Raw genomic sequence first — 26,174 nt, forward strand, 5'->3', positions numbered from 1 at the left:
TTTCAGTAGACTATCTATGCGGTAAATAAATTACGATCGCGAAGCATGTTTTATAGTACCGTAAAGAATTTACAGTTTGAAATGTTGGCAAAAAACAAATGCTAGGGAAGCGATAAAATTGTGCAATAAGCAACCATGATTGGTTGAAAGGCGTCCTTTTGTACCGTGTTATTGGTCAAAAGTAGTAAGTGTAATAGTAATCATAATACACTGCTCTCTTAATTTGACTGAGCATATTGGAAATTAAATCAATGGCTTTTCCAAAAACACGCTATGAAATGTTTCATATAAAACTATTTTATCTCGAAGAGGAAAAGAAAAAAAAAAGAGCAAAATTGTTGTATTAAACTGTTTTGTTTGAAATATCTCAAAGAATAACCCCCTAAAATTATTAATTACATTACTTCCAGTTCACCCTGTAGAGGGCGGATGCCTTTACCTTAATATTTTCCATAGCGTATATTCCTTGCATCATATTTTTCTGTATTGTTGCAAGACCACTGCATAAGACATGATTACATCGCTAATTGCCAATTCTTCTTCTTGTAAGCAGTGTTATGAATTGCATGCGTCAAAGTTTCTCTACTGAATTTTTTAATCCTCATATCATTTCCTGGAAGCTGAGACTTGGCTTAATCAATATTACGAAGGGAAATTAATCACACAGGCTGTCTGTGATTTCCTGGACTTCATTTGCGCTATGGACGTGAACGAAGTTGATATGCTTATCAGTCGCTACACTTCCTCTGCTAATGAAGCATTTACATCATAACATAACTATATACAACGACTGCTTCAATCCTGAACTGAATATTCCCAAACCTTATTCATTCTCTGAAACGTATGACAGCATCATACAACAAAATAGGCCTAATATTAAGGCATAAAATTAAATATTCAGCAAAGTAACTACTATATTTTCAAGACATTACCAACAAGTTTTAATTTGTTTACGTTTAAGGAATTGATAGCAAGACGAATATCTCCAGCGATTCTCGAAATAGTTTCTATTACTATACTGTACAATTGAACGAATGACACTGTTTTGTTAGCACATATCGCTACCTTGAGTCAACCCACAGTTTTTGTGGCTTCCTTGATATTATTAAGAGGAGACTCCACTGAAGAACATGAAAAAAACAATCATTAACTATTTCACTTTCTTTAGAATATATGTTTTCATACCCTAAAGGGATTTAATTCAATTATGATTACAAAATTGTTTAATTTTTTTAAATTATAGTTTTAAGGCATTTAAAGAGCTGTCAAAATTATTTTTTCATCAAAGAATTTTTTTTACAAATTTCTGATTAAGAACTAGGTATTAACTTTTTGTTCTAAAGTTCGCTCCCTGAAGTTACTAGACGACTGTAGAGGAGGAGAATTTTAATTTCCATAAATATTCATTTTACTTTCAAATCCATTTTTCCGTAAGTTTATTTTTCTTGATTCAACACCAACTTTTTTATGCCAAATATTAATCAATCTGGATGACATTTTTTCCGCAAGTATTTATGAGGTTGCTGCATGTTTCTATGCATTTATTTTGTGAGAAATGCTGCTAGTTTATTTTATTCATTTTTTCATGAATTATAGGAAAAATAACATTTTTAAAATTTCAAACAATTTTTTCAGAGTGAATAAATCAGATATTTCATAAAACGAATGCGTAGAAATGTTTCTCTATGTCTTGTGAATGTCACGAAAGAAAGGAAGCTTAAAAATTGAGATCTTCTACTAAAAACTTGGTTTTTAAAGTATTTCCAAAAAGAATAGAAAAAATAGAAAATCAAAAGCCAAAAACATTTGAGGGTTCAAAATTTGGATTTTGTTAGTCCTTTACATAGTAAACATGCTCTCAAAATTCGGTCGAAAAAAATGATTAGGAAAAAAGTTGTCATTTTTAGTGGAATGTCCCCATAAAGCAGTAATAATATGTAAGACGTTTTCCTCATGAAGTTACAATCATTGCATTGGTTCAAACGTAACTAGGGCCCTGCCAAAGAATAATTCATTTTTTAATTGTCGTGTATGTTTCATTAATGTAAATAAATTTACTATGTAGAAGCAAAATACTGTAATACATATAGTAATACGTATAGTTATGATACATTAAAAAAGTATACATGAGTTTAAAATATTACACATGACAGTAATTACTTCATTATGAATATTTTTTATAATTTGTAAACTGTAAATTTTATTACGTTTCCTAGTAGACAGATTTTATGCGGGATTAAAAAAAAAAAGGGGGGGGGGATTAAATGAACCTCTCGATTTCCCTGCGGGCACCCGTATCGATCAAGTAAAGGTCATGTTTCAAGAAGACCATAAAGATTGCGAAGTTTAAGGACTCCAGAATTAACAGCTTCTTGTGAGTTTAACACCAATTAAGTTCTATCATGTTAAAAAGCGAAAGGTTACCTTGACTAAGTATGTATGAAACACGGAGAACTTCACGATTTGAGTTCTGAACGTCATGAAGATACCCTCAGAAAATACTTATGTGGTAACAAATTGCTGCAAAACTAAATAAGACTAGTAGTAATTATTCCTAAATACTGCAAAACGAACTAGTTCTTCCAATATGAAGTCATGTTAATGTTGTAGAATTCCCCACGTTGTGTAATCAAAACTTGAAGGAAGAGAAGCTTCCACTTTGGTTAGAGACTTAAATTCTCCGAATGGGATGTTATTCTGTAATAAATTAAGTTACTTATTAATTACACATCGTGCAGTGTTATTTGTAAGCTATGTCGTAATCTGCAGGCAGGTCGCATATCGGCGGAGATCTCCCACTCAAGGCACGTGAAGCATATCCCGTACTGATACCTTTCAGTAATGAAATGTGTCCGGAACGTACTTTCAAGGAAACTCATTGCATTTTTAAACCACGTGTGCTTCCAGTTCAGATGAGAAATGTTTTATGTCACTCAAGGTGCGCAAAACGAATTGGCCAGTTGTTGACCATCTGTTGTTGAGTGATCATGCTGATAGCAGTCAGAGAGCACCGTATATGTTGCAACAGCGATTATTTACTTAGGATACTTATGTAAATGCTAAGTCAGTGGGGACAAGAAGAGTATTTCACATTAAATTATGTCAGTTGGTATCGTCATTACCAAACAGGACGATGACGTATGCCTAGAGCAGGGGTTCTCAACCTTTTGAAGATTGTGAGCACCGCCCACAAGTAATACTAAATGAGCGAGCACCATGAAATAGAATATGTTTTGATTAGGTCTGTATGATTACATAAATAAATAAACAAATACAATTTTAAAACATTCATATAGGATAATGACATCCTTGAGCTTAAATGTTACTCAGAATGTTAGTGATATCCAAGGAGAAGTCGCTTGTAGCTACACATAAATAGTTCTGCAGATGTGAATTAGTTAATTGTGATCGTGAGTGAGGTATTTCATAAGCTAGAAAGTTTTTTTGCACAGTTAAGTTATTCCGAACATAGCCAGACATCTGAGAGAAGCATTCTGCAGTATTTGGAACGTGTTTGTATGTTCTGTTCTTCAAAGTCTATGCATTTTTCCTTTTAAAACAAATATTTAGCGCTAAGAAGGACTGGATATGTATCAACTGAAGTTATGCATGAGTAGAATCTTAATTTTTCTGATTAAGTCCACATTGAATTGAAAGGGGTTATACACCATGTGAAATACAATATGGCCTATTAGGTCTCTAAGATATTATAATGGATGGATAAAAACGCTATTTGTTCCACCTCGTATAACAAAGTTTGAATTGAAAAAAGGACCCCAGGAGCGTTTGTGCTCGCAAGCACTTTTTTACTCACATGACGAGAGCACAAAATGTCATTAAGAGAGCACCAGGTTGAGAACGCCTGGCCTAGAGGATTGTAAATGAAACAAAAATATTTGGTCTGGTTTAGACAATTATTATAAAAATATGAATGGTAATGTGGTGTGCTAAAAGTTAAAAAGTTAGATAGAAATGCACATTCCTTTTCAGATCACAGTCGGACATTTTTGAAGAATAAAATTCTGCGTTATATCAGGATTCACCTGCACATAGAATACGTCATCCAGCAGTTTCATGAATGAAACTACAGTTGTGTTTCTTTGAATATTTAATTCTTGTTTTGGTTTACAAATGGAGAATATGGGTCTATGATAAGAAAAGGAATTAAAGAAGGATATGCAATATATTTTCTCTTTATACCAAACGACATTCCGAAATTAGTCCCAGCTCACAACAAAATTTTCACTATGGTTCATTCAAAGTGTATTATACGTGTCTATTTAATACTACAGAACTCGGGTTTACAAATCAAACAAGTGGTCGCACAGGTCTCGATACAGAGATATTACTCAGAGAGACCAAGCGGCACCGCTAATTTCGTATGCAGTCTCATGTCTGTAGCGAGGGAAGGTGACGTCATTGGGCGTGGTCACATAAGCTACATTGATACATAAGCTACATTGATTCATGGCCTAACTGTTAATGACATTAGTATTCGGCTGTGACACAGTCTTGTTACAGTATACATTTGAAATTCTGCAATTTTTTTTTTTGTTTGACCAAAGATTCCGGAACAGGTGCCCATACTCGGTGCGGAGAAAGATGTATTCTAAGTCAAAATGCGTAAGTAACTTACAATTCCCACATATTAGAGAAGCGAAAAGAAAACAGTGCACATAAATTTCTACATAATCCATCAAAGAACTCCCTCATGTACAATTTGATCCAAATATGTAGCCAGAGAATATTTCTGACTAATGTTATGAAATGCGTAGCCACTGCTGTTAATGTACAATTGAAATTCATCTTCAACTGATTTTTTAATTGGTTTATTTTGCGATCGCTATCTAGCGTCTGAGTGAAATGAAAGTGATAATGCCAGTTAAGTGAGTCCAGGGTCCAGCGCCGATAGTTACCAGCATTTGCTATTAATGCGTTGAGGGAAAAACCCTGGAAAAAAATCTCAACGATGCAACTTGTCCCAACCAGGACAACACTAACTATAACGCCACAGCGGTGGACTGCCCTGTTTTTCTACCGTACCGAGAATTATTCTGTATTTTTTGTAACAATGTATTAATTTTTAATTGGCTATTTAAAGATACTGAATAAACTTCCAGGTTATCTATGTGAAATGAAGCCAATGATTCGCCCAGAGATTACTCTAAATTCACCACCCTTTTGAGGGCAACCTCTACGAAAATCCAACCATGTAACTAGTCCAAACAGGATTCGAACCTACGCCCAGCGCAGTCTTGCAAAACGAGTCTTAATTCCTTAATGACGCTGGCTGTAAAAGTGTGATTAAAGAACAGAAATGTTAACCTCCAGCACATTATGAGAGCCGTTTCCAAGGGATTCGGAGGACCAAACAAGTAATAGGACTCACCAGAGCTGCAAGGATGAGCACGATGGTGACCACAGCAATCACGATGCCTGCCACCAGCCCGCTGTCCTCCTCTATTGGAGTGTCAATTAGTTGTGTCTTGTTATTCATACTGGTGTTCATGATGCCCACTGCGGAAGACAAAGAAAAACACAATATAGCTAATAAAATAGTATAGTAATTGAGTATGGGGTAAGGCTTTCAACGAGGTACGAAACTTTCAGGTTATTTCGCTGTGCCACAGATATCAACCTCCATTATCAGGAAAGACAAAGCAAGGGTAACATATCTGTTGGATGCTTTGTCAAGTGCTATTCTGCAGGGGACTGTCTTCCTCTTACATTCGACCTCTAGTGCAAACACCCAACAAATTCGTACCAAAATAACGTCTTACAGTAAGCTTAATATTGTTGCAATATTCACATTACAGAGGACATATTGCTTGTAAGTATAGGTCTTATTTTCATTGTTTTTATATTTCTTAACATATCAGGGTGCCCAAAATCTCTCACTGTCATTGTACTCCATGAATCACAATATAACTTTGACACACACAGAAAACCAACAAGCGGGAGAACATAATCAACTGTAGCATATGACATAATATAGCCCTACAACAAGTTGTGCCACATGGAACACTCCTGCCATCTAACGGTAAAGCTTCGCATAATTACGAAAGAGAAGACAGGAAATCCAGCTATTATTTTTGTGTACATTTATATTGAACTTCACTTTTATCTCTTTGCGTTAGATTTATGCCTAGGTAGTATACATAATTATTTATTTACATACGCGTATTTTTTCTAAAGTTGTAGAAGTAAAAGACTGTTTCAGTAAACAGTCCGTCAAATTAATGTTAGTACAAAATTATGACACTAGTAAAATATAGTGCTGCAGCTGACGTCCGCTGTGCTAATATTTTAGTTGTCCACGATATATCACCCACAACTCACGCATGTACACAACATGTTTCTCGTGACTATTTCACTGGTGCTATATGATTGTATGTAGACCATTGGTAACTTCTGCGTGAACGACTAGTCATAGCAAAATAATTTTTGGAAAGACTACGCAAGGAAAATATAATTACACATTTTAACAAAAAAAATTATTCTATGTAAAAAGAAAATAATAATAATCAATGTGCTCTATCTTATTAGTACATAAATAGCAGGCGTCACAGGGAAGAAGTCAGAGTACCATAATTTCCAATTGGTGCTTTATTATGGATAAATTTTAGTAGAGAAAACGGTACCTATTCTAAAGAAAACCTGACACAGCGTGTAGAGGTTCCGAGCGAAGTGATAGGATTATACTAGTTTTTGGTTAGGCATTCAAAAATTAAATTTCTGGGAACTTCAAAGATTGAAAACACTGGCCCTTCAAATTAAATCCAATATTTAATAAAAAAGCTGGGGTGAATTTGTAGAACTGTACAAATTTGCCAGGACAACAAATCCTGACCCGACTCATTTTAACATTACATATTAAACTCTTTATATATATCCATCTATGATTTATTTAATTGACAGAGAGAGAGAGAGAGAGAGACAAGAGAGGTGAGATTGAATGTGAGGAGGAGGAGAGAGAGAAAAATGCATTCATAGCTCTATGGAATAAAAATGATGGAAAATAAAGAACCATTTCTTCTATATTCTATTACAAAATGTCTCTTTGGAAGGGCAATGTTGACAAATACACCTCAGTAAAACTTCCTTAAACACACATAAATCTGACATTGTCCTATTAATCCTTAAGTACCGACGCCAGTACTATTAATTTGAGATATATAGTACTTAAATTGGACCACATTTTGCAGAAACGAACATTATAGGCCCTACCTAAACTGAGAAAAATGCAATTTAAAATTAAACGTGAGTGATAAATTCACAAGTAAATATAACTACATACTTATTGCTTTAACCAAAAGGGTATTATACGAAGTATCTTTGTTCAAAATATGGATCCTAGGAATTATTTAATTATAGAGACACTAAATTTGTATGTGGGTTGGTTCCTTTCTGCAGAATGTGGTTCAATTAGGAATTGAAATTCAACTAGATTTCCTCAGAAATTTATCTGTCTTAAATCAGTTCGACGGATCTGTGTCACATCACGAGGTCTTCAAAATGAATTGCCTTCCTTCATGTATTAAACAGAAAACACTGTCAAAATACATTATGATATTCTCTGTTTCGTCTTTCTATAGTAGTTTTGTCATCGCTGGCAACCATATAAGTTAGCTTAAGAATACATGAAATACTGTATTGCGAAATTACGAGTAGAAATAGAACGTTATGAAAGCTTCTGTTTATTTTATGACGCGTTATTTGCCATGACTTGCAAATTCATAACAAAGCAACGGGATTTATTTGGTTGTACAGAATTCAAGACCCATGAAGAAAAATAACAGAAGAGAAGTAAAAATCCATGCATGTAACGAGGCCGTACTTACTGTACTATATCAGCTTAACTTTAACATGCCTATCAGGAAGTCACTTTCCCATAACAGTTCCACTTCATTTACAGAGTTAACCTCCAGTTAATATGTTCTAAAACCACTATGTGTAACTTGTCGGGAATAAGAGTTGAATTTGTGTGTGTGTATATATGCCAATGTACACCTAGTGAATCTCACGGCACAATACTAAGGACTGAAGAAATAACGTCCTTCAAAAAGGTAGGCATACGTTTGAATGTAGTGTTGGAAGTGTTTGAAGAAACAATATCCAGCCTAAATTCCGTCCCTGGTAGTATGGGGGGAAAAGCTTAAGGATAAAATGAAGGGTTCAGAGGCATAGTGGGCCAAGCGCCATTTATTAAAAACGGAGAAAGCAAGGGTTAAAGTTAAGTGAATACCTTAGTTTAATGGAGAACTGACATATCATTTAGTTTTAATGTGTATAGTTTATATTACTTGCTATATGTTTCCATTGAATTATGATACTAATTTCATTTCAACTCTTGTTTTTTACGGTTTTAGTAAATGGCGCTTGGCTCACTGTGGTTCTGAACCATTCAAATAAGTTACATGGTATCAAAAAATCCTGGATACGAACAAATGTGCAACATTAGAGATATTTTAAACGGAAAATTCTCCATTAATCTCAGTGAAATATCTTTTATTGTGGAATAGTTAGAACCATTTACGTATGCCCCAGTAATGTACTGTAATGTAATGTACCATGTACACCGGCTGCGGAAGCCTACGCGAATACTTATGCCCCAGTAATGTTTTGCGACGTAGAGAGAAGCTTTTCAAGACAGAAATCCATCTTCAGACACAATAGACACTCTAACTCTATTGAAAGCGTACGCCATATAATTATCGCGAATTACAACCCATCGCTTCTTTTGGACAGGGATTCACATGCTTTAACTTCTCAACAATAAATGAAAGGTTCAGAGTCATAGTGGGCCAAGCGCCATTTATTAAAAACGGAGAAGGCAAGGGTTAAAGTTAAGTGAATATCATAGTTTAATGAAGATTGACATCATTTAGTTTTAATGTGTATACTTTATATTACTTGCTATGTTTCCATTGAATTATAGTAATAACTTCATTTTCACCCTTGTCTTCTTCGGTTTTAGTAAATGGGGCTTGGACCCACTATGGTTCTGAACCCTTCAAATGTAAGTTTAATTTAATCTATAATATTATTATATTTATTGCTTATTATTATTATTATTATTATTATTATTATTATTATCATCATTATTTCTATTTATAATGATATATAAAGAAATATAAAATTTTATTGGTGCATATTTATTGGTAATATTTCAAGGTTTTTAAAGGCATACTTGCATGCATATGTAGTAGGTTTTTAGGGCATAACGTTCCTGGCCCTAATTACCACTATTATCTACAGGAAAGTCGTAGGCGACCTATTCATCACTTAACATGAAATAAGCTGGAAATATAATTATTTTAGTCCTTGAGTTTTTACTATCATTGTGTAACTAAGGTAGACAATCTTTATGCATTATTATTATTATTATTATTATTATTATTATTATTATTATTATTATTATACAAGTGTGGCTTTTTACGGCAAGGGAGCCATGAAGACTTAGGTGACGTGTGTTCATTTAGTACACAGTGACCTTTGTTTATCAGATGATGTCAGCCTATATTAAATATAATCGCCAGCGGCGCTAAGAATATGAACGAGCAATAATTTAACCAAGACGTACTTGACTCATGACTTCCAATAAAGCCTGCCTTCGTGGAATGTTTTATGACCATTAATCTGGTAAATTCTAAATAATTTCCTCTAAGTTGTCGCTATAGCTTATGCGCATATACCTACAGATTGTTTTCTTTTGGAGATTCTTCAAACACTCGTTTAATTTGCAAATCAAGATTTCAGGTATAACTCCCTGTAAAGTTGATTTGAATAATTTCGAGGGAAAAATTGTTCCGGAGCCGGGTATCGAAATTATTTACTTGTTTAATTTTTTTCTTTCTTGTGAAGTTCCGGTTATATGGCCAATCCATCTGAATCGTCTTGGTTTAATGTTGACATTATTAGTGTACCGCTATGAACTGTAATAATATATCAACATTTTGTTACAATATTCACGCAAATATTTACTTTTTGCCAAAAATTACATTTAATTGGATTCCAACAAGAAGAAACAATGAAGGAAAACAATATATTAGATAACTAGTGGACAGATCTTGCAGTGGTACTTCACTGTTGAGAAATCACCTCTAATAACACAGTTGATAGTGATTATCAAATGTCTATTTATTTGATTTTATTTGTATTTCGTGTGTCAGAAGATGACAACATTGTAAGCCTGACGCAATAATAAACAAATTTATTATTTTAGTAAATTTTGGCGTAGGCCTACAATATCTTCTTGCTTTATGATTTAATTGCATGGTGAAATAATTAGAATTGTCGAGGTATTTCCTAAAGGAAATCTTTAAATGTTGTTATAGAATTTGTTCATAAATTCGGTATACAGTCAAAAGAACGGTTTCTTTCCCTGCGGCGAGAGGGGGTAAAACGGTTTGAGTGTAATTTTTTCTCCTCATATTCTTCAAAAGCAGAGACAATAAAGAAAATAGCTATACAGTACCTATCACTTTGTTCTCTGGTGCATTTTCATGCTCCGCACATTAGAAATCTTCCTAAATAAACTAGAAACATAATATTATTTGAATTACAATACACATTCTCAGAAACACATGCAGACTTGATAATGGCCTAGTACTCGTACTAAGAAAGCAAGTTTTTAATACTAAATAGAAAGACATTTCTGAAACCTTCCACAGTTGACACTACTAGATGAAGTTAGAAACAATTAAACATCTCTGTTTCGTATCATTTACCTCTACAACATTTTATATACAATATTGTTCCATTTAAAACTTCTGATATGCACTGCGTATTACTTCGGAATCCCCAAGGCCATACACCAAAGAATTTGACACATTCAATACCGCTCTACCGTGACATTATGTATTATTTTGTGGACAATATACTTTTCGGGAGGATCTGAGCAATTTTATAACAAACAGTACAATGGCTTGCATTGCCCGGTGCGTCTTGGCAGTTTTGACATGTTTTGTGCCAGTCTTCACGGCATATAACCAAGAGCTTCAATTATAAATGGCGCATCCAACATTTGGCTCACTTCATTTGCAAGACGATTTAGTTGTTTTTTACTCTTCTTAAAAACCCAAGGTCTGGCACGATTTTATATATTGGTACATTACGAATTACACTATTATTCTTAATAGACGGTACGATGCGATCGATGAGAATCCTTAAAAAACATTTTTTAGTCTGCTATTTAACGGCGCTGTATCAACTACTAGGTATTAATTTAGCGCCGGTATAACGTGTGATAGCGAGACTGTATTTGGCGAAGGTAATCAGTCCAGGTGGAAATCGAACCCACGCGCAACCCCGAATCAGCAAGCAAACGCGCTTACCGCCCAAACTAAGCCGGTAGATCAAATTCTCAGAAACAAGCTATTTTGATACATGATTGTATTATTTCTTATACATAACCTTGTAAGCCTGATTGACTTTTTTAATGTCAACATAAATAATTTGTAGACTATACATTCAATATCCACTTTACGTCACATCTAACTTCCTCTAGATCAGATTGGATGAGTGTGACCTTATTTTGTAATTTCTTTTGAAGGATATGAACAGTTACAAATGCTACAGTCTTGTGTATTTATCAATTTCTTGCCTTTTCTAGTAATTGTCAGTATTATTATTATTATTATTATTATTATCCATAAGTCGGTGGTCTTCAATGAACTCGCTTCAAAAGTGAGTTAATTTTGTGTGTTTTCAGATCTTATGATATGCATAGCATTAGTAATCATAGTTTGTTGCGAAGTATGAGATTTTTTATTCATCTCATATACCTATTGGGTTTCCAGAATATTACCTCTTGAAAATATAGGCCTAACCTACTTCCTTCTTTCCAACGCTTCTCTTTTAAGATGTAACCTATAGGTAATCCCGAAACGTTGAATATTTCTCTATTACATGATTCAATACCTCTGATTAAGGTTCTGGCTGATACATTTATTGTCAGGTAATCTATGGGGAATTCTCGCCAAATACCATCTCGCTATCACCAATCCCAATGCTAAGTAACCTAGCAGTTGATACAGCATCGCTAAATAACAAAGTAAGAAGAAAATGTTGACTGAACACATACATACATACATACATACATACATACATACATACATACATACATACATACATACATACATACATACATACATGGCTCAAAACCGAAAACCTTCAAATCTCATTGAATACCATGAAAATATTTATCATGCACGATCATAACTTCTAGAACAATGCTACTGTAACCTAACTGGAAGACTAAAAAAAATAACCTAGGCATTTTTCAACTCGCACGGTTTGTCATAAAATTTCTATAATAAAAAAATATTTAATGCAAGCAAGACACCTGAAAGATAATATTATATTATAACAGAGGATGTGTTTCTTAAGATTCAACGAAACCATAATAACCTCCGATTTCATCTTCAAAGAGTGCAAGAAAAGCCTAGAACTGATTGTGAGTGTGTAATGCACTCTAATACGACGTTGCCATCTCTTGTGAATGACTATCACGTCATCTTGTGGGCCTACACGCTTTGCAATGGATAACGAAAGGCAGAAAGAAGTGGCAACTTCGTGGGTGCAAGATCACTGCACGTGTCTGCCTTACTCCAGGTGTCAACCAAACACTGATGATTAGGGCCAGAAAGTTCATGCATTTGCATAATTATATTTTTCCATTGGCTGTAATTAATTGCTGGTTAATAGTTTCACGAATCATCAACATTTAAACTTATCAAATCAAATGAAGAATCAGCGGGAAAAACGATGAATGTCACATTTCTGTTAAGGATTAGATAATGATCTAATTGAGTCTATAACTGCAAGAAGTAGTGCTGTTTCTATAGAAAATAAAGGAAAGGATTACTGCATTCGTGATGATAATTCTCCTTTTTATCATTTTTCATAAGAACAACATTAAACTTCGCAGTGATCCATTGGATTAGATAATGACATCAACATTAAGAAAACTGTGACATTCATCGTTTTTCCCGCGAACTCTTCAAATTTTATGTTGAATATATTTGCATATTTTGTTTTTTTTTTTTATAAATGCATAATATTTCATGATATTTATATTATTGTGGCATATTTTCGTGTTTAAGCTGAGTTTGTGTTGCATAAAAATGCATAGTTTGGATTTTTAAAATGAAATCATCATATTCTATTTTTGAAAACTGGTACTGAGTGAAATTATTATAATTTTGTTTTTATCACAAAAGTATTGAAACTTTCGTGGCACACCTTTTGTATCTCACGGCACAGTAGTATGCCGCTTTCAACAATAAATGTAAGTTTAGTCTCATCTAGTTTGAATTATAATGTTATTTCATTTATCGATTTATTGCTTACTGTTATTTTTATTGTTATTTTATTTTTTATTTATTCATTAAAAACATCAGCTCAAAGAATTTGAGTGACCACAAGGGTCCTAAATGCAATAAACATGTACAGTATAACAGTATAATGTGATTTGAAATATTACTCATTAATTATAGAATTTTATTAGTGCATATTTATTTGCATATTTTAAGGTTTTTAAAGGCATACTTGCATGTATATTTAGTAGATTTTTAGGGTATGAACTTCCTGGTCCTACTGATGATGTTAATAATGATACAGTTGCCTAATGTAAGCAAGGATTTTTTAACCATGGCACATACGTACTTTATGTATAACTCGCTCTAATCTAATTTACTATTCTAACTGCGGTATTATGGTACATGTGCTTGAAGACCACTGCAGTAAGTAAATTTCCACTGTGGAAAACAAATCGTTATCATTGAAGACAATGTTCACAGATCCCCGATTTCCTGAAAGCGGATAAGAAGCTATAATGGATATTAGAGCCTATGTCTGCTAAGAGAGATGATCGAAATTATCAACAATGTTCATTTTCCACAGGTTTTATTTCCTTCGCCAGTGTAATTTGTTGTTGTTGTTATTGTTATTATTATTATTATTATTATTATTATTATTATTATTATTATTATTATTATTATTATTAATACAGCCGTGGCTTAATCGGTTGAACAACGATCTTTCACCAAGATGCCTGGGGTTCGATCCTCGGCAGTGTCAGTGGAAACAACTTTGGGGCAGGTTTTCTCATAGAACTTCGGTTCCTTTAAAAGTAATTCATTCCATCAAGACTCCGTGCTCGGAGGTGTGAGACAACTAAACAACTCTCACAGTTTATTGCCACTGGCCCATAGAATTTATTTGATTTATTTCGTCCTGTAAATCAAGAACAATTGATATAGGACACGGGCTTTAAATGTCGAAAACAGAGCTGAAGATTATTTCTCATTAATAATAAAAATGTAAACTAAATTACGGTTTATTTAACGACGCTCGCAACTGCAGAGGTTATATTAGCGTCGCCGGTGTGCCGGAATTCTGTCCCGCAGGAGTTCTTTTACATGCCAGTAAATCTACTGACATCAGCCTGTTGCATTTAAGCACACTTAAATGCCATCGATCTGGGCCGGGATCAAACCCGTAACCTCGAGCACAGAAGACGAGCGTTATACCGATTACGCTACCGAGGCCTACCATTAATAATAATAATAATAATAATAATAATAATAATAATAATAATAATAATAATAATTCCACCGCTGAACAAGCAACTTCATGCCCAATTCCTTTTTCTATGTCACATTACTTACAAAAATGCCACGATTTTTTTCCACCCACACTCTTCACTGCATGTTATAACACTGTTCCATATAAGCTACATCATAACTGTGCAACAGGTAGCATAGTTACGCAATATTTGGAAACTACCGAACTCTGTAATCTATGAAAAATACACAGATCCACTGCGAAACGAAACACAACCTTGAGAAATTACCTGTAGGTTTGAAACTCATGTCGGCCCGGCCGTCCCAAAGTTCGCTTGTCACTGCGTTATCACGCGGCACTGACGACTTTTTATCCTATGACGTCTCTCAACACCACCTTTCCGCTTAACATCTGCCGGCCATCTGAGCTCGTTTGCACCGCAACTAGACCGATGGATGTTTTCCTGCCGACTGTAATACACTGGCGGCGCATGCGTACTGTGTGTGCTACAGCCATTGTTGCTTCCCTTGCCGCGGGACACAACAAACAAGGTCCAAGGTGCATTCCCCAGCAAGTTGACGTCAGTAAACACTACCTGTTGCAAAAACATGTGCGAACTGATGACTCAGACGTCAGTGGTCGCAAAATCACATCGCGAAGAACACGCAGCACAATCTTAATCCTTCCTGACTTATTGCTATGCTTCTTAATGTTACTCTCTATTTTTGTCCTTGTTCCCTCTTTCTTTCATTCTGTCCTTTTCTACTTTCTTCTATTATTTTATTATTTCTTTTTATATTTTATTTAATTCTTTCTTCCTTTTCTTTGACTTTCCTTGTATTATATCTGTTTGTGTTACTCCTTTTTAATCCATTCTTTACTCATTCTCTTTCCAATATTCTTTCTTTTCTTTGTCTTATTTATAACAATTTTTCTTCCTTATTTCTTAAATATCTTTATTAATTAGGCATTTCTTTGTTTCTTTTCGTTTTTTCCTTCTTCCTTTCTTTCCCTTCATTTTACCCTTTGTGTTAATTTCTCCTCATTTATTTCTTTTCATTTCTTCCTTTTCGTTTCATTACTTTCATGTATTATTTTTCACGTTCTTCCATTTATTTATTCATCTCTATTTCTTTCTCGTCCTGTATGTATGTATGTATGTATGTATGTATGTATGCATTCATTCATAGTTTTCTGCCCAAGGGCAGGTCTTACACTACAAACTCAGCATTCTCCAAACTTTCCTATTTTCTGCCTTCCTCTTAGTCTTCGCATATGATCCATATTTATCTTAATTAGAGATGAACAAAACTAACTGCCGCTCTCGCCCGCTGTGTTCGTTGCATTTGTCTTTCAAGTCTCGTCTCCTCATTCTCGTGCGCTTCGAGTCTGGCTCGTCATTCTCCAAATCGCATTTGGTCGGCGTGGAAAGATTTCGTAACTTGAATAACATACATCATTGAATTAAATAACATTATAAATGTTTAAATGAGACAAAAAGACAAAACAGAACAGTATCTTAGTTATCAAAACATTCTGGTTCTATTATATGATTTTACCTATGGTTACATAAATAGAAAAAAAAAACAATTCTTTAAATAAATGAATATTTCTAAGAAACATAAAACATAACGTTAATATCTTTTTACTTGAGATTGCACACTTGATATGAAACATATGAAAAGAAAATTCCTAGCCTTTTAATAAGGGTCTAGTAATTAAATAAAGACTGGGGAACGGATTATTATACACTGAAAGGTAGAGATGATATTTCAAATAGGCTACTACATTGTTTACACATATATAACAGTTGTCAAAGTAGATGAAAGTTCAGTCAAGTATAAACAACTGTGGCGATTCAAGGCTGCTTGACGTTCGGGACTTCGGGAGTGAATAATCTGGGTGTCTCGAAACACTCACAAGCAGGCTTTACATCAACGATGCTACGTATAGAACATTGTCGTGCGGGTTTTCGGCTTTGCGGGCGCTGTTTAGTCTTGTTTTCTCGATCGTTGTTCATCTCTAATCTTAATGTCGTCTATCATTTGATATCTTCTGCCACGAACTTTTCTCCCGTTCACCATTCCTTCCAGTGCATTCTTCAGTAGGCAGATTCTTCTCAGCCAGTGACCCAACCATTTCCTTCTTCTCTTCCTCATCAGTTTCAGCATCATTTTTCCTTCATCCACTCTTTGTAGCAAAACTTCATTTCTTATTCTGTCTGGCCATTTCACACGCTCCATTCTTCTTCATATCCACATTTCAAATACTTCTATTCGCTTCTCTTCACTTCGTCGTAATGTCTATGTTTCAGATGTATGTATTTTTGTTCCTTCTTTTTATTTTTAATTAAGTTATTCAAGAACGCTGCATCAACTATTATGGTTATTTAGCGTCGATGGAATGGTGATAGCGAGATGGTATTTAGAGATGAGCTCAAGGATTTGCCATGGGATTACTTAATATTCGCCTTATAATTTGAGAAAACCTCTGAAAAAACCAACCGGGTAATCAGTCCAAGCGGGAATTGAAACCACACTCCAGAGGCAGCTGTGGAACAGCAAGCAAACACGCTATCGTCTGAGCTACGCCGCGCCGGTGACTCTTTTTTATTTTTCTCATTTCATCTCTTTTACTTATCTTATTTTTATTGTTTTTTCTTCCTTTTGCTAATTTCATTTAGGTTGTTCTCTTTCGCATATTATTTATTATTTCTTCCCTTTTAATTATTCATAATATTTTTCTCCATTTTATTCTTATCTTCTTTTTCATTTCTTCTTTCCTGTTTATTTGTATCTCTCTTCATTTCTACCTTATTTGCGAGTTGTGTTTCGCTTGGTCCAGTGTTATGCATGCAGAGAAATTAACTCCTGACCGGACCTCGGTTACCCTGCAGACAAGTCTTTAATGAGGACAAACTTAGCATACAAAGCCGCGAACACAGCAGGTCTACAGTATATTAAACATGAAGTTTTGTATAAAGAAAAAGTATTGCGATGCTTAAAAAATTGATTTATAAATTCTGGTAAAATTTTATGTTTTTAGCATCCCTGATACTGGAGAAGTGATTTTGGACACAGCTATTTCTCCTGAACAATCTGAAGAATTTTGTCCGTATTCTGTATTAATTCAATCATTGCTTTCTGCCCAAAGACAGGTTTTTTATTGCAAACCCAGCATTCTCCATTCTTTCCTATTTTCTGCCTCTACATGTCAATTTAACTACGAATGACGCAAATGAAATTTCATATTGTACTTTTTAATGACAAAATTAATGACCTTTAAATAAAATATACAATGGCGCTCAACTTGAAATGTTAGACGATATTTTTCTTTGTGATTTTTGTATATTTATGTATAATATATTGACAAATGCGATAAACGAGTTACTGTCGTCTGAGAGAAGTTTTCTAACTCTCTCACTAATAAAAATTCTCATACAGACGTTTAACTGCTCTATACAGTGAACAGCTCGTATATAAGTCGTAGGCCTATGTGAATTCCTTACTAATAACCACTATATACGTCGTGTATTTCAATACTGTTATAGACCTAAGTCATAGTTTCGCCATTATTTTATTACTAAAATTATCAGAATAACTGAGATTCTTTATTGCATCTGATAGTGTGCGCTAGTGTGCCGCGCTGTGTCGATAGTAGAACGGAGCCTGATCGATTTCCACACTATATTTTGATCAAAGAGTACAGCTACAGCAATATTATTCTAATTATTCAGTGCTTTTTATTTGTTTTGCTGTGGTTACTTGGTGGTTAAAAAGCAACTATCATCATAAAACGACAATCGATACGAACAACTGTTAGAGAGGCGGCCATTTTTTTTCTGTATACAACGCTTAAACAGAAGGTTTCGTGTGTATAACAACAGCAAAGTAATTTTCATGTATAGTTAGTTACACACTGCTTATATATCCATCGATTATGCATGTTTTATTAGTACTATTTTCTGTCCCAACTCTGCGTAAGTATGATATAAAATTGTGCACGGTTAATTAGTAAAAGCATTATACTAGTATATAAGTCTAAAATTATTTATACTTTTGGTTCCAAATTCCTCAGTGTCAATGCTACTGAACAGATACATAGAAGAAAAGATGGCCTCTTCCTCATTTATTGTTAAGAGGATTATACAGTTGGAATTAGTGGAAACATTTATTACGCGTGAGTCGGAACTGAACTTATAAAGCGAAGAACTTATTATGAAAGTAGTATTCTCTCTACTGAGCCTAATTAAAAATACTAAACATGCGCGTCTTGTCATTGGTCGCTGACGACGTTATGCACTTCCACTGCTGCCACATTTAGTAAACAGCTGTTAATTAATATACTGTCCTGCTTGCAACAAGCAGGGTATAGAAAGTGCAACAACGAGGCCAGCTTAAGACTTAAACAAAGAGGGGTAGCCACGCCGGAAGTGACAGCGCGGCTTATAGTTGGAGTTGTGATAAACTACTCTTCAGTTCTTCACATATTTCTGTAATAGCATGTTGCATTGCAATTTCCCTTTATTTGTAGCGGCTTATTATTACCTCTCATAATATATTTGATATATGATCATGAAATTTATGATATAAGATAATGAAATTTGATTATGAAATTTTCGGCCATTAGCGAAGAGAACAGGTTGTTAAGAAATTAGAACATAACTGCTTACCGGCGAAGTTCAAGTTTTGGAAAAAAATTCATGAATCTCAGGTAACTGATTATGGCGTCAACATGGCATAAACGTTCTGACGGTTCAGCAGCATCATGCGGGCGAATCTTTGAGTGTACAGCGTGAAGGTTAGACTCATGGTGGATGGCAAAATCCCACACCTGTCCCTTTTCCGACAATACAATACACACATACACGCAAGTATATTTTTAACCTTCATAATCTTGTATAATAATGTTATCCAATGACGAAACTATAATCTGAGCCTCATCATCGGAAATCGAACTGTGAACGGCGCGTGAGAACAAAAATGTACGTATGTAACAAGTTGGGTCAGCGCGTGTGCTGACCTTGAGCGGGGTCCTGCGTCATCCAGCAGACAAAAACGTATAAACAAAAGCTAATGTTTTCAGCCCGTATGGAGGAGGGGGGAGCAGCAGGAAATGAAGGTAGCGCGAGAGGCTGTCCTGGCTCGCTTCCTACAGAAAAAAAAAAAACTTCTGCGAGCTGATCATTGTGCCATCTAGCACAATATTTCTGAATCTAGTATGTTCGATTCCATGGGCAGTCTGTACATGGAAGATTGGGAAGGAGAAAGGAAGTAAACAGATAATAATGTAAGGAAGAAATATTTAAAGTGTGGAGGATCAGAAAAGAGAGGTAATAAAAGAAATATTATAAAGACAAACAGGGAGGGAAGTAAAGACAATAAATACGGAAGGAATAATTTTAGAGGTAGAAAATGAAACACAAGTAAACGGACGAATAGCGTAATAAGACAAAATAAGAAGATAAAGAAAATTAATAAAGCTAATATAGAAAAATGAAGACGAATGACAAATAGGAATAGTAAAACAGAAATAAAAACACAACAATGAAAGACGGAAAAGATAGAATGAATATAAAAAACAGAAGGAAACAAATGAGAAAAAGAAAAAAGAGGAAAGGGAGAGAAAAAAAAGAGAGAGAAGGGAGAAAAGAGAACGGAGGAAAGAGAGAGAGAGAAGAGGCAAGAAAGGGAGCAAAGAGAGAAGGGGAAAAAGAGAGAGAACGTAGAGAAGAGAGAAAAAAGGGAGAAAAGAGAGAAGTGGGGTAAAAACAGAGAAGTGTGAGAAGAGAGGGAAGAGGTGAAAAGAGTGAAAAGAGAATAGGTAAGGGAAAAAAAGAGAGGAAATGAAAAAATGAAAGATGGGGGGAAAATATAGATAATTTAAAATGGGCAAAGAATGTAATATAAATAAAGAAATAAAATATATGAAGAGTTCAGAGCCATAGTGGGCCAAGCGCCATTTCTTAAAAACGGAGAAAGCAAAGGTTAAAGTTAAGTGAATACCATAGTTTAATGAAGATTGACATATCATTTAGTTTCAATGTGTATACTTTATATTACTTCCTTTATGTTTCCATTGAATTATGGAGAAAACTAGAAAGGAAATTTAATAAGGTAAATAAAAAAAATGATAAACTACTAAACGATAAATAAATACCGAAGGAGAGAAAGAAAACGTAAAATATTTATAACATAACAAAAGAAAGTAGAGAGAGCAAGAAATAAATTCGATAAAAGAGAGGGAGAAAAGGAGAATGAAAGGAACTAAAGAACGGAGAAAAGTAACAGTTAAGCGTTTACATAACAGTTACAGATATCGGAGCAATATTGTCTTTTTAATGTGGAGAGTTTACGGTTTTAAAATTATCTGCAGTGTGAAAGACGATCAAGGAAGACGGAACGATTTCGTTAACTACACGCTTGGTCACTGACGCATGGTAGACAAAACATACAAAGAGTTCAGAAGACACTTCACAACCACCAACAATCGTTCTTCCTGCTTCTCTGTCTGATAATTTTAAAACAGTTACAAGCAAAGCGGGAAGCGGCCAAGTCCGCATGAAACCAGAGTCTCACGGTCGGATTTCAACGAAACCTTATAGTTGGTTCCCATTTCGGTTGGTTTGGACTGACCACCTTAACTTTAATAAACAGGGATGACAAAAATTGCAACGTTCCGAAATAAAGCACCACTTTGTTGAGAAATCACAGGGTTATCATGTTCAAAATGAAACGAGTCAGATACTTACGGGAAATCGTGCAATCTGGGACTCTAAGACTCGAATAATAAACGATCTGTTGGAAAAAACGAAATGGCTTCTTGGTATTATTCGGTTGTACTGCATAAACATGCGCGCTTTTGTTTATGTAGTAACATACAGTTCGTAGAACAATAATATCCAGGTACGAAATCAACCGCAATGGTGATTGAACAAATAAATAAAGGCGTTAACAGGAGGTAATGAGTACATCAAACTTCTGTATTTACAGATGAGTCTGCTTCGTGGAAAAAATAAACAAGAAAAAAGAAAACAACACGTGTTTAGATTGTCATGATATGAAGGCCTACCATACTGTATGACATGTGACTCATGTCCAATACGCCTCTTTCTGTATATGTCAATGGATTTTTGGCAACATTTCATATGAATATTAACGTCTCAAATTCGGTTCCTTAAAAATAAATAATGAATTAGATCCAAAAAAGAAAATTGGAAGAGGTACAGATTTGACTTTTCTAATGTTATAATTAATAAGGAATTCAACAACGTTTCGAAGATTGGCTATAACTTAATCTTCATGTGAAAAAAGGAGGGGGGGTTGTTGTGAAGGTAACCTACTCGTTGGAGTCTACTATAATTCTGCTAGACGGACCTAATCAACCCCCCACTTTTTCACCTGAAGATGAAGACAAGAGCCTATGTTCGAAAAGTTATGAAATTCTTCATTCCTTAGGTTTGTTCCAGCACGGTTCAGAAGCGATTCTGAACTTCCTGCTCATGTGCAGTATTTCAACGTGCGTTCCAACAAGACTTGAACTGATTCAGAACCGATTTCTGAACTCCCAGTTTCCTGTTCTAACGTGCTTTGGAACTCGTTTGGAACGAGTAAAACTGGTTCTCGATTTAGAGCAGGTACTGGGAATTCTGAACTGCTGACGCATGCGCAGATGGCTTAATCTGAAGTTCAGGTTAAAATGCTTCGAGACTGGACAGGTTAAAATTAAAAAAACACTTGATTATGAGTGATTTGGAAGGTGATAAGACTGGAGAATGCTGGGTTTGCAGTGAAAGACCTGCCCTTGGGCAGAACACTATGAATTTTATGACGAATTAATTTCGGAAGATGAATATAATTTTAATATGAGAAGAAATTCCTACGGCTATGAAAGAATAGTTCAAGAAATGTTCCAACAACGTAAAATCTCGAACTAGTTCTGAGAACGTACTCAACCAGCGCATGCGTCGAAAGATGTTCGGTATTTTTTTGCACTAGTTCGTAACGCTTGCTAAATTGCTTGCTGGAAGAAACCCATTAATAGCAATAGAAGAAGTCAAATACATACCTCTTATTAACAATGTGTCATTGCTCTCTCTTTTTCAGATAGGTAACAAAAGTTGACAGAAGTTCTACGGAAATCCCAATTATTGCATGAAACATCTATACTCGAACTGATGTAGTAAAATATAATAAGTGCTTTATTTTAATACGGTACTATCTATGTTTTATTTGATACTCATGTATATAGGCCTACATACATTGCCTATATACCCAATATTTCCTGCACAATTTAATTTAAACTTTACTTAGCTATAGAATACTTAGGGCCATATTCATAGACATTCTTAGCGCGGGCTTCCGGTGGATGATCGGCAAACTAACGTTTTTCGTATTCATAAATCAGTGTTAGCGATATGATATGATATGATATATGATATATGATATGATATGAATATTGTACAAGTAACCAGTCGACAGCCGGCCCTAGTTTAGCACGCTCGTAGCGCGGGCTAGCGAAATGTCTATGAATAGCACCCCTCATTTTCTACGTCTTTAATACGAGATTCATAGACATTCTTAGCGCGGGCTTACGGTGGATGATCAGCGAACTAACGTTTTTCGTATTCATAAATCAGTGTTAGCGATATGATATGATGTATGATATGATATGAATCCTGTACAAGTAAACAGTCAATAGCCGGGCCTAGTTTAGCACGCTCGTAGCGCGGGCTAGCGAAATGTCTATGAACAGCACCCTTCATTTTCTACTTCTTCAATACCTGTAAGAATTAGTGTATGTTAACTGAAGTAGTTAACATAGTCCATATAAGTAAGAGAATCAAGACCTCCAGCCAACACCGTATCAATCCAGGAATTATTTCTTGTAATGCTAATCCAAGAATCGGAAATCAGATTGAATTGGAAATTGTCCTTTACATACTGCAGAAATTCATTTTCTGATTTGAACAAATCGATATTAAAGTCATTCTACAGCAGAATTGGCATTTCATGGTAACCTACTCATCCAATTCCCCAATTTCAAATACATCCCTAAATTCTTGGTGAACAGAGCCTAATTTATATCAAAAACTTCATCTGCATTATGGTAGAAGTTTGGGAAACATACACGAGCCACCAAAACACGTGGTAGGCATGGATTATATAAAAAGCGACTATCTTTTGTTTCTATAGTACCACGTGACGTCAAAGTTTACAGAAAAACTTTTCATGTCATAACTAAACTTTTTCTCTCCTTGTAGATCTAGTATTGACGTTTAAAGTTAAAAAAGGAAAACTTTTTCAGATTCTAGTCACGAAGTAATTCATTCATTTCATTCATTCAGTGTTCTGCCCAAGGGCAAGTGTTTCACTGCAAACCCAGCTTTCTCCAATCTTTTTTGTTTTCTGTCTTCCTCTCAGTCTCCGCATATGATCCATATATCTTAATGTCGTCTATCATCTGACATCATCACCTGCCTCGAACTCTTCCCCCGTTCACCATTACTTCCAGTGCATCCTTCAGTAGGCAGTTTATTCTCAGCCAATGACCCATCCAATTACTTTTCCTCTTCCTGATCAGTTTCAGCATCATTCTTTCTTCATCCACTCTTTCCAATACAGCTCCATTTCTTATTCTGTCTGTCCATTTCACACGTTCCATTCTTCTCCATATCCACATTTCAAATGCTTCTATTCGCTTCTCTTTACTCCGTCGTAATGTCCATGTTTCTGCCTCGTACAATGCCACATTCCATACAGAGCACTTCACCAGTCTCTTCCTTGGTTCTTTGCAGAGGTCTAGAAGGTCTATTAAAAGCTTCTTGACCTTGCTATCCTGCTTTTGATTTCCTGGCAGCAGCTCATGTTACTGCTTATAGTGCATCACAAGTATTTGAAGCTGTTCACTTGCTCTACTGTCTCATTTAGAATTCGCAAGTTTACCGCCTTTATTTTTCTTCCTATGACCATGGTCTTCGTATTGTTGGCATTTATCTTCACTCCATAGGCCTACTGCTCACAGCTGTCATTTATCTCCAGTAGCATATCCCTTAGTATCATCTCCTCTTCTGCTAACAACGCTATATCATCAGCAAATCTTATGCACTTTATTCTCTTTTTACAAACCACGCCTATTTTCTTTAGGATTCCCATCAGTTTATTCCAATCCACTCTGTCAAAAGCCTTTTCTAGTCTACAAATACTACGAAATAATGCATTTGCTATTATTAGAACTATTGTGATTACTAATTCAAAATGCGAGGTAGAAGACATGTGGTAATTTAGTAATTGATATTGCAGTATAACGTACAAATTTACTGATTAACTTTGTAACTCTTTTTACTGTGTTAATATTAGGAAATTACCTGCCGACTTGATATTCTCCAAGCTTCGGACAATAAAGAATATCATTTCGAAATTAGTCAGCCAGGTAATTTCCTAATGTTAACACAGTAAAGAAGTTATAAAGTTAATAAGTGATTATATCAGTTTTAAAAAGTGTATATAGATATATAGCACAATGAAGTAAAATTTTACTTGTATGTGTGTACAGATACGGAATTAAAATTTGGACCGAGTCTTGATGGTATGTAGACAACAATTTCACGCGACTCCACAAGTAGCATACTTGCAGGGGCTCTTATTTACTGTACATGCGGTAAGCGAAACATGTTAATATAATAAGGGAGCTCTAAATTTTATTTCCGTATCTGCACATAGACTCACACAAGGTTGATGTATCGAAAGTGGGTCATCCGATATCTCACCGCTTATCACCATACAATGAATCCTCAATGTTTTCTCCTGTTCAAAGCAAGGTTGACTGGACTACAATGTGTGAAATGTAAATTCTCGGTGTACGTACAAAATAGGGAAGCACGCAGGGAACAAAATAAATTCTCATAATTTAACTATTGCACGAGAAAGAAATGTACGGTACAAGCTTAGAATCATGCTTCGGCCCTCCTTTGATCTTGAACGTTCGGGTTCAGAATTGTTTCTGAGTTAATGCTATCGACTCAACGTTTTTCCAGTCTGTATGCAGTACACTCGATTGAATGCCTAACTTTCACTTTCTCATTGTATGAAAAACAAAGATAAACGTATCGTAAGTTTGGACAAAATGGATTATGGGATTTGTAACATTCCTGATACCGGAATATTTATGTGAATTGTGTGAAAAGTGAAACTTTTCTGCACGAGTCGAAAGATTTTCAGCGCCACACACAAGATGTACATTTTTTAAATCAAAGTTTATTATAGTTACTTTAATTACAAAGTCATAACGCGACTGTCGACTATTTATTTATTCTGCTAATAATTGTAACATAAAACATAATATAAACAGAAAAAACTTTAGCTCGCCCCTGAAAGAGTAGAATTCGTGCTCAGGGACGGATTCCTGAATTGAAATTAAGAAGTTTATTATACAATTTGTCATGTTTACTACGCAATTTAAATTTACAATTTTTCAATTTTTATAAAATCCATACATAACTTTTTAAATTTAATACTAAAACTATTAGAATGGACAAGATTAGGATATTTAAATATAAATTTGTTATATATTCTTGCGTCTAAATTACTACTATGATTAAATACTGT

General features: G+C 34.8%; 1 protein-coding gene across 7 annotated transcripts in view; it reads right to left on the reverse strand.

Annotated features, from left to right (window-relative positions):
* LpR1 (Lipophorin receptor 1) overlaps positions 1–26,174 on the reverse strand; it is a 263,945-nt gene that overhangs the window by 23,977 nt on the left and 213,794 nt on the right. For all 7 annotated transcript variants that reach the window (XM_069817316.1, XM_069817314.1, XM_069817319.1 and 4 more), the window contains one exon: positions 5,390–5,517. In XM_069817316.1, coding sequence (XP_069673417.1) covers positions 5,390–5,517 — 128 coding nt within the window. The remainder of the gene's footprint in view (positions 1–5,389; positions 5,518–26,174) is intronic.

Source organism: Periplaneta americana, chromosome 17 (assembly GCF_040183065.1).
Source record: "Periplaneta americana isolate PAMFEO1 chromosome 17, P.americana_PAMFEO1_priV1, whole genome shotgun sequence".
Lineage (NCBI taxonomy): Eukaryota > Metazoa > Arthropoda > Insecta > Blattodea > Blattidae > Periplaneta > Periplaneta americana.